We start from the raw sequence: 10,905 nt of genomic DNA, 5'->3' as shown, positions 1-10,905 counted from the left end.
CCAGATGTGTTGGGCTGTTAACTATTAAACAATTATGAAAATAGTTAATTCCAAAAGGACTTAAACACATCTTTCCATGTGCGATCACTTGCTTTAAAAGGGAATGTCATCTCTGAATATTTAAATTGTATCACACAAAGCAATGCTACAGTCAAACTCTGCAATGTAATTATGTGCAATTTTTTTCATGCCCCCATGTGGCTGGTAACCATGTGATACTCAGCACTTTTTGTGCTGAAGTGGAGGCATGACTATTTCTTTTTTAATGCTTTGGAACTGGTTCATAACAAAGTTTAGCATGCAAGTGATTCTGATTGTCTAGTATTGCAATGATTTTTTTCTTTAGAAAAGTGTCTCATTTGTCATAAACGACAAGGCAGCAAGATGGCCAAAACAATGGAATCATAATGAAGTAAATGCCTTGGGAAAAAGCTAGCTGACGAGTTTGATGTTAACTGAGCAAAATAAGAAAATGTTGTCATAACTTTTTGGCAGTGACTCAGCATTCATTCATCAGTATGGAGATGTATAGGGTACTTAGATATTTATCAGCATCTAGAAATGTTAAATTGTTTTGGGTAAGAGTTTTTAAAGGACAAATGGAAATAACACAATTGAAAATATATTGTGCCTCACTCAGCAATTTCACAAATGACACATCAACTTGCAACAAATTATGTCATTTGGTTTTAGACTTACCAGTATATATCATTAGGTTTGAGGCCTCCAATTGTACCTTTAACTATTTCTGGATTTGGCATATACGTTTATGCAGCACTGTGCAAAAAGCACAAATCCAGCCACCATTAAGGAGAAACTAATTCCTCAGAGAATCTTTTATATGTTTCTCACATTGTGTAGAAAAATCCAAGGTCTGGAGAATAACACAGGATGATTGCAATTAAATCTCATATGCTTTTGTTATGGCATAACTGAAATTAATCTTGGACTTCAGATAGCACAATGAACTTAGTTTGGTAAACTTTTCAGTTTCTCACTGTTCCTTTATATTAAAAAAAACATTTTTCTGTCAAAATTATATCCCCTTTTACAATCTAAAAGCATTGCAACAAAATAAAATCTTCAGTCTACTGTCTTCATCTGCCATTGCCTAATCACTGGCTTGCAAAATAGATTTTTTTATATATTTTTAATATATATATATATATATTTCTCTTCTAGCAACCTCTTCTCAGCCACACAGCAGTGCATAACTTTACACATTGTGCACTGATTAAAAAACAAACAAACAAACAATAACATGCCCAACTGGAATTGTTGAGCCTTTCTATCTTGAAAAGGGATAGGGAAAAGGATTTGTGTGACAACTAACACCCTGTTTGAAAAATCAGATTGAGCAATAGCTAACATAAATTCACTTCTGATTCACCGATGCTTGTGTTGCACTCACATGTGCAGCTTTCATACAGTGCTCTCTTGAGGGCCCTTTGAACATCAACAAGGCCATTGGGAAGACACCAGCATACTTAAGGGCTTCCCTAGTTATTTTGTCACATGGAATAGTAAGTTACCCATCTTGGCATCCCAGAGTTCTTTCCCTCTTCTTTCCTCCATCTCCCCCACTCCTAGCCTAAGCTGAGAAGAAGGATCCATCAATGGCCAGGTGAGGGCTCTTCCAATCCAAGCAGCTCCTTTACGAGTCTCTCACCAAATTGTACTCGGCTGTATTTTTTCACAGGATAGGCGTCAGACATTTTGTACAGGATGTAAGCATTGTTTATGGCAATGCTGATGGAAAACCAGAAGACTTGTTGCCAGGTCTTGTTTGGTTTATGAGAAATGAAATACCTGGAAAGCACCAAAGAGAAAGAGAGAGAGAGAGAGAGAGAACGGTGAGGTCATGAAATGAATTCTTAAAATGTGTCTTAAGTCAAAAAGGAAGGGATGTGTTCTAAAAGTGGCAGAATCTAAATGCAGGGTGCTCTAAATTTGCATTATCTTCCAAGGTAATTATGAATGACACAGAATGATATCCCATCTGTCCAGTGGCGTAGCGTGGGTTGTCAGCACCCGGGGCAAGGCAAGTAATTTGCGCCCCCCCCTCCACAGTGGGCGGCGACCCGGCGGCTCGGATCGGATTCGCACAGCCAGCACTGCAGAGAGAGTGAGTGAGCCAGGCAGGGACAGAGAGCTGCGAGCGCGCCCCCCCAGATGTTGCGCCCGGTGCGGCCGGCCCCCCCTGCACCCCCCACGCTACGCCTCTGCATCTGTCACCTTCCAGAACCTCTTAGCACTTCAATATCCAAAGTTCTTTCAGTTATGTATCTGTTCTGTGAATTCACACGATCCCAGTCCTTTGTAGACCAGTAGGCAATCTAAATTAGAGATTGCAGGGATCCAGAAACTTGATTACTCATTAATACACTAGGTTTTCTCATAGTGTAATTTTGAGATCTTCCTAGATTGAATGCTTCAGACCTTTCATACTTTGAGGAATAAGGGAAATAAGATGGCAGATGAAGCAGCAGCCCAGCTGGTCTTTTGCATTTAAATGAAGATCTCAAGTTGTAGGTTATCTTTACTACTGCAGACTGAAACATAACCTTAAAATCTGTGATTGATTTATTCCTAGTGGATTTCTGTGATGCATTTCATATAATTTCATAGTGTTTTTTGCAGGAATCACCGTGTCCAAGATTTATATTAGTTTTCCATTGCTCTCCACTGCATAAGTTAAGTGCCTTTATGTGTCAATATACTAGAGGTGGAAGCAAAATCACAACAAACCAAATGAGTAAGAATCAGTCATGACCTCTAGAAGTCCTAAAATAAACCAATGAACCAAGTCTCTTTTTGGTGTAGTCTTTGAATAGACCACAATTGATACTCATGAAAGCTTTGATTTCTGTTTTTAAAAGTAGACAACACTTCACTTTTAAGAACAGTGCTGTTCTTTTCTTGGATGTTGATAGTGCACAACAATCCACCATCCAATTTGGCTACTTTACTGCTTGCACAAGCCAGACTAATGTGATGCTACAACTACCCCTGTGAATTTTGCAAAAACACACCACGCAAGTATTAGCTTAGAAACTGAATTCGGCTTCAGCTTCCACCTAATAAATTTCAATGAACTCTTGTATAAAGGCCTGAATAAGTGTTGCCTCAGCTTGGCTTTGCCAAGTTCTCTCCTTTTTCTGTAGAGGTTCAGCAATCTGCCAGAACAACAAGTCCCATTCTACTGCTCCACTTTCCAGTATATGGTACACTCTGTTCACAACTTTTAGAGGATATTCAGGATAAGAATGGCTATAAATCTCTCCTACACCAGAAATTCAGCTCTACAATATAGATAACCACAGAAATCTTCAAAGACCAGTTATTTTATTGGTTGCCAAAAGTCACATATACTCAGAAGATTTGTCTGATGCCACACAGAAACCAAGACATATACATATATCTTAGTCATTTAAACCTTAAATCTTTTCCTGCTTTCCTTTTTAGGTAGCAGATTCTTGGTCACTCCTTTATACACCTTCAGAATGGCAAGCAGCTGCTTAATTTTAACACAGCAGTTTTGTCTAGACCGGATCCCTGCATTGCCAGCTTTAGCCCTTACAGTTTTAGAGCATCGCAAATACCTCACATCACTGCAGTATAACTGTCTGTGTGTTTTTAGTAAACATTTTCCTCCCAATATTACACGGAACCAAACAAGAATGTAAGAAATGTCTTTAACTTTTGTTTTTCCTTGGCACAAGATAGTGGTAGAATCTCATTTCATTTATTCCATGTTTTTATTTCACTAAAATAATGGATTAAATTGTTCAAAACTTACCTTGAACATAAATGGCCTAGATCACAGAAGTGTGATTGTCATCTTGGAATTTATAATTCCCAAAGATTACGACAATTGACAAGCCATGCCCATTAAAATAGTCAACCACATGTAACATCAACTATAATACAATATATTTATAATCAAAAATACTATTACTTATATTTTATTATGTCACTCAGAAGAGGATACGGTTTTCTGACACTATGATATATGTGACTCCTATCAATCCATCATTATTTCTAAAACCTCATGTAAACTATAGATAATTTAAGGGGGGAAAAAACTCCAGTAAGAATGTTCAGTGACCTTGGGTCAGACAATCTATTCTATCTGCAGTTAGACTAAATACCAATATTCTTCCCTTTTCCTTTCTTTGGCAAAAATACATCTGTATACTGAAAATGTAGCTTCTGAATTATTTCAGTTTTTCTTTAGCTTAAGAGCTTTTTATCTGGACCAATTTGGAAATACAATCCCACTAAGCCATTATGATTACAACATCATCAGCTCAGATGGAAGATCTCTTGTTCTCCAAAGAGAACTTAGGGATTAATTCAATGGTGTGCACCATATACAGTTTATCATATTTGTTGAACTTTCACTAATGGATATCCTTCTGATACATTGGAACCCAAACTTCCAGAATCTAGCTGGTAAGTTATGGGTCACACTGACTTGGACTTTTGGTAGTCCAGACTAGGCAAAACCGCCATATTATATCAAAAGTGTGAGGGAAATTATTTATGTTTATTTATTTTTCAAATTTCTGAATTGCCCATCTACCTTAGAAGAAGTGTTTTCCATGTTCCCAGCCCACCACATTGTCTATATATGAGAAGTTAGCTTATTACAGTAGCTTGCCACAAATCTCTCAACTTATTTTACTGCATAAGAATTGAGACTACCAATGTCTGCTTAAAAACTGTCCTTGAGACAGAAGTTGAAGGGCAGCTGAAAAATCTGTTAATAAATGAAACTCCTCTGGGACAAGCCTCAATTTTCTGGACTTACCTGCTGCCATTTTACAGTGCCAAAGTCCATTTGGAGAGTCAATGATCTTTGAAAAGCTGGCAATACCACTAATTTCTCATGCCTGCCAGGAAACAAGCTTGAGAACTGTGGCCAAGTTCTGTCTTTCCCTTCCTGAAATGTTTGGGAAATGTCCCAAGTTTGTAGTCAAGACGAGATTTCTTGTTTGCTCAACTCTGAGGCTTTATCTGATTCATGTGTTGAATGGCTGTCACTGGTATTTTGCAGGCCCTGGCTCTTTTTAAGGGGAAAGTGATCTGGTCATATCACAAGCGGTCCTGCCAAGGAAAATTTGCTCAAACCATTGGATTTGGGGGAAAGGGAGATCATGAGAGATTTCCCCTCCCCCCGCCAAAGATATGCCAAATAGATATCCTCTATTTCTCCCCTTGTGATTTCCATACCTTCATTGGTATACCATATTTAGATACAAAACTGAGCTGAAGCTATTTCATCTGGTTGAAATAATTTTGGAATAGGCTGAAAGGAAGACATTTTAGAAATTGTAGAGCTAATCAAAGCTACAATGAACTCAAAACCAGAATGTACCCACTCAAAACCTGCTGCTTAAAGCAGCCATCTCCTTTTGTCTAATAATTGGTGAATTCTGGGAACAGGTATGTCATCTAAAGCGCTGCTTGGTATGTCTTCAAAACCAAATAGATTTAATACTAAATATCAAAATGTAAGTTTCCTCTTGTTGAAGGACAGGGAGGTATAGAAAGATATAGAAAGACAGCTAGACTTTTCTCATGTGCTGCAGTCTTACTAGAAATCTCTCTTTCCTTGCAAAGACACTGCAACCCCCAGGTTCATGAGTCCTCTACTCTTTTGTTTTCAAATGAAAAGAAAGATTAAATAATCACCCCTGGTTATTGAATATCTGTGAAAATGTACTTGGGGATGTAGAAGCAGTTTTTTTAGGGAGGAAAAAAGGGAAGATTAAAAAAAAACATACGGTTATACAGCAGCTATGTTCCAAACACAATCCATATTTGTGTATGTACATGTTTGTGTAATGTATTCTTTTGAGTCAGCATTGATCCCTAGCAACTTCCTGAACATGTCCCTGCAGTTTTTCTAGGCAAGATTTCAGATTTGTGAGAGAGTGACTGGCCCAAAGTCATCTAGCTGACTTTGTGCCTAGGGTGGCACTAGAACTTATGGTCTTCCAGTTTCTACCCAGATGCCTTTGTCACTACACTCCTTTCATGTAGAAGAGCATTAAAATGTGCAGTTTCCTACTTGCAGTATGAAGTAGTACTGTCTAGATGCAACTTTTCCCAAATAATAATAATAATAATAATAATAATAATAATAATAATAATAATAATAATAATAATAATAATAATAATAATAATAATAATAATAAAGTTGGAAGGGACCTTGGAGGTCATCTAGTCCAACTCCCTGCTCAGGCAGGAAATCCTATATCATTTCAGACAAATGGCTGTCCAGTCTCTTCTTAGAAACTTCCAGTGTTGGAACATTCACCGCTTCTGGAGCCAGGTTGTTCCACTGATTAATTGTTCTAAATGTTAGGAAATTTCTCCTTAGTTCTAGGTTGCTTCTGTCTTTGGTTAGTTTCCATCCGTTGCTTCTTTTCCTTCCTTCAGGTGCTTTGGAGAATAGCTTGACTCCCTCTTCTTTGTGGCAGCCCCTGAGATTATTGGAAGACTGCTATCATGTCACCCTTCATCCTTCTCTTCATTAAACTGGACATACCCAATTCCAGCAAAGGTTCCTTATATGTTTTAGCCTCCAGTCCCCTAATCATCTTTGTTGCTCTTCTCTGTACTTTTTCTAGAGTCTCAACATCTTTTTTACATCGTGGTGACCAAAACTGGATGCAGTATTCCAAGTGTGGCCTTAGCAAGGCATTGTAAAGTGGTATTAACACTTCATGTGATCTTGATTCTATCCCTCTGTTAATGCAATCTTGCACTGTGTTGGCTTTTTTGGCAGCTACCGCACACTGCTGGCTTATATTTAGTCAACTAGAACTCCGAGATCCCTCTCACAGTTACTACTGAGCAAGGTACCCCCTATACTATACCTGTGCATTTGGGTTTTCTTTCCTAGATGTAGAACCTTATAATATTTTCTATATGTAAGAATATAATTTTAACTGCTGGACACAGACCTATAGCAGTTTAGAGAATCAAATCAATCTCTAACTAGCATAAATGCACAGAATCATACAACTGGAAGATGTTGGTTACTAACATCTTCAGTCTAAATTCAGTTCAGGAATCCAAAATAAAGCATCCATGATAAACGACCTAGAAATCTATGAATGCACAGAACAAAGAGGTAGCTATCACTTTATTTGGTAAGTGATTCCACTATCAAACTATTCTTACTGTTGGGAAGAGTTGGAATCTCCTTTCCTATGCTATTATCTGCCCTCTGAAATAAAAGGAAGCAGGTTGTGGCCTTGTTTTGTATGTAACAATCTTTCAAATATTTCAGAATTCTACATATGCTTCTAGGCTCTCTCCTTCAGGCTAATAATATTCAGTTTTCCCCAATAGTTGCTTTGAATTTAAGTTTTCATTCATGTAATGGTCCTCAATGGCCTCATTTAAACTAGCTGCATTTCCTTTGAATCTTTTTGAAGTACTGCAGAAGTGAAGATTTGACAAGCACACTTTCTTCACATGACTTGGAAACCAGCAACTGTACACATATTATTTCCAAATACTTGAAAATTGCTAAAGTACCTTAAACAATTACCTTCATTTTCAAAAAAGTTGGTAGGTCATTTCTTATATGGTATCATTCTCTACAGAGAGTCATATTGGGTCCTGAATTTTGTTTAAAAGTTTCACACTTCCAATCACATAAGTTGTTGTTTACTTACTTGCTATATTTGTCATCATATTTGCAAATATAACTAAGATGAGCAGCAAAGGCTTCCACTGCAAGAGGGCATGGGATCTCTCCACTCTTCCTCTTAATGATAACTCCTGTTGCAACCAAAATACATAAAATACCATCATGTTATACTGTTGATTGAAAATACTACTGGATTTGATGAATCAGTGGGCAACTTGGCTCAGTATTCCAAGAACACACAGGAAGTAGCATACTGTACAGTGGGGGGAGGGGTGTCCAACCTGGGCAACTTTAAGATCTGTGCACTTCAACTCCCAGAATTCCCCAGACAGCGAGGGCAGTTGAATTCTGGGAGATGAAGTCCACAAGTCGTCTATGGAGATTCTCAATCATCCAGGTCATAGTTGTCCCAAAGATGCTTTTTCATGAGGCAACTTTCTTTCTTTGAAAATGTTTTACTTCTCATCCAAGAAGCTTCTTCAGCTCCCCACCATCCAGCCAGAGCTGAAGAAGCTTCTTGGATGAGAAGCAAAACCTCTTCAAAGAAAAACAAGAAAGTTCAGTTCCTCGTGAAAAAACATCTTAAAGTTGCCAAGGTTGGACACTCCTCTGCACAGCATAAGTTTCCAAATATTTAGAAAATCTCTAGAAAGTAGAGTCAAGATGCAATAATTACAAGAGACAGATCTGAAGAGTTCTGTAAATAGCCTTCTACCTTAGCTAGCTACCTTAACTAGCCTTCTTCCTCTCTTATATTGAGATGTTTATGGAAGTGATTGAGGAAAATGCACACATCCATCTAATTCTTCAGTTTGTTACCTAGAGACAATTTTATTTCCTGGATGTAAGGAATGGGATATAATACCCCTTGTCAGAATATTTACCAGTTGTCTGCAGAGAGGACAGCTGTTTGTTAAGGGTTCTCGGTCTTCAAGGAAGTTGCTAAATGCTTGCGAAGTGGGCCATATTAAAATGGCAGATTCTAAAGAGGTGCTACTTTTTAATGCTGGCTGTTGAGTAACTTGTTGACTTTTAAATAGTCATGTAGCTGGAGGAGTCTGATTTCCTTAAAGCTAAGAATATCTACTGAATCGCTTGCTAACCCTTTTAAAATCAACTGGACATGGCACCATATTATGCTTAATTTTGAATGCTTCTCATTTAACATAACCAATTCTAATATATTTTTTTTTAAATGGAAATAACAACAGCAACTGTGTAAGTCCACATGAGTGACAGAAAAAGAGAATGATTAACCCTTCCTCTACTAGTGTCTTAAGCAACAGCAGAAAGGTTTTTCCTCAATCTCTCAAGCTCCGGCTCAAAGATGGTATGGTTTAAATGTATAAAAAATGTGGATGGCATTGAAAGATGCATTTAACTTTATTCTGTTCTAGATTCTAATCCAGATTGTCCAATTTTCTTACAGTCCAGACCTTACCTATCCCCCTTCTCATAGAAAGAAGTCATCTTTAGAACAAACCACTCACCTTGTTGAAGTGGAGAATAAGCATTGGTCAAAAATCTAAAGTAGCCTTTATTGTACCAGCAGATCAAAGACATGTTTCTTTTCATTTTTATCCTGTAATGTCCTCGAGACTGGGGGGTCTCTGGGTTGTTTAGCATTGAGGAAGGCAACCCTGTGCAGTCACTTTTCCTTGTACTTAGCAATCCACAGCAATAAATGTCTATAGTTGGAAGATGGTAAAACATTTGCATTAGAATACTATCAACTTGTGGTTCTAGCATAAAAACATGAACCAAGTCATATTTTTATTTACCAGAAGTGACCCCAAACAAATACTGCACCTCAGTCACACATTAGTTTGTTGTCATATTATCCTCCAGACTTTCAAGCATTAAAATCTGAAAGCCTTGATATGTAGTTTATTCATTTCAGAAGGGAGTATGACACGCTCAGGATAAGATGACACAACTAATTTCATCATTTATTTAATTATCCCTAGGAATGATACACAATCATAGGTACCTTATCAATCTTCAAGCTAAAAAGTGCAATCACGATAAAAACCAGAGGTAATTAAAACAACACCTTTCCTTTAGTTCTGGCTAGTTGTAAAAAAGAGTATCATCTGTACGGAAGTCACATCTCTCATGAAACTGTTTTGAAATAGTCTAATGGCATTAAAGGGTTGGGGGCAGAGAATCTAGTGGTAGCAGTAGGTAAACATATGATTTGATTACAAGCAGTTTATGGGTGCACACATGTGTGAAAGAGAAACCTATGGCCCCTAATCAATGGACAATGGTTCCAAAATGGCGGGCAACATTGGATAATGAGAACCTCATCTCTTTTTAATATGGGTCAAGGGTGGGGTTCTGATTGCCCACCACGCCCACCATTTAGAAGCCAATGGCTTCCAGCCACCCTGATCTGTGCTACAAATCTCTGATTATTAAAATTAAAAAAGAAATTATAGCTTAAAATCTTCTGAAGAGCTCCTTCAGTGGACCACATTAGTAAAAGAGATGTGCAAAACTTAAACAACTGAAAGGGAAACCACAGTTACTATGAGAACATGCGGTGAAATTTAACTCTGTCTGAATCAATTGTCTTGTCCTTTGTTTTTAAGTCTGAATCACATGTTTCATCCAAAACTGTATTGTGCCACAACACAACAGTGCAGAAACTGGACTGCATGAAGGAAGTCCAGACGATCACTGTCTGATCGTATGCTGGTTTGTCATCTAGCGTGGTTCATTGAATGTCTCCCATGCAAAGAATCAAACCCTTTATCTCCCATTCAGTCTAAGAAAGAAAAAAATTAAGGTAGTCATCACTGTGATACCCTCTACTCAATCATTGGCCCCTTCTTCAATACCGTGTTTTCCTGAAAACAAGACCCAACCGGAAAATAAGCCCTAGCATGATTTTTCAGGATGCTCGTAATATAAGTTCCCCCCTCCCACAAAATAAGCCCCAGTTAAGATTGTCAGCCAGACGGACACATTTAGTACCGCATTTTCCCGAAAATAAGACCTAACTGGAAAATAAGCCCTAATGCACCTTTTGGAGCAAAAATTAACATAAGACCTGGTCTTATTTTCAGGGAAATATGGTAGCTTTTCAGGAGCTATTTTCATGCTACTTGTTACTTTGAGTGACCTTGCTACTGAAGCGAACAGCAAACTGAAAACAAAGATTGAGTCTCTCCCTCCCTCCCTCTCTCTCTCTCTCTCTCTCTCTCTCTCTCTCTCTCTCTCTCTCTCTCTCT

The 10,905-nt window shown here is 38.0% G+C and overlaps 1 protein-coding gene across 1 annotated transcript in view; it reads right to left on the bottom strand.

Annotated features, from left to right (window-relative positions):
- Positions 1-266: 266 nt before the first annotated feature.
- Positions 267-10,905, bottom strand: part of PGBD5 (piggyBac transposable element derived 5) — an 85,937-nt gene continuing 75,298 nt past the window's right edge. The window contains exons 5-7 of the mRNA XM_015824910.1: positions 9,160-9,357; positions 7,695-7,800; positions 267-1,809 (exon numbers count right to left, since the gene is read on the bottom strand). Of these exons, the coding sequence (XP_015680396.1) occupies positions 1,614-1,809; positions 7,695-7,800; positions 9,160-9,357 (500 nt within the window). The 3' untranslated portion in view covers positions 267-1,613. The remainder of the gene's footprint in view (positions 1,810-7,694; positions 7,801-9,159; positions 9,358-10,905) is intronic.

The sequence above is a fragment of the Protobothrops mucrosquamatus genome, unplaced genomic scaffold, assembly GCF_001527695.2.
Source record: "Protobothrops mucrosquamatus isolate PMUCROS unplaced genomic scaffold, P.Mucros_1.0 scaffold2411, whole genome shotgun sequence".
NCBI lineage: Eukaryota > Metazoa > Chordata > Lepidosauria > Squamata > Viperidae > Protobothrops > Protobothrops mucrosquamatus.
This window is presented reverse-complemented; position numbering and strand designations above follow the sequence as displayed.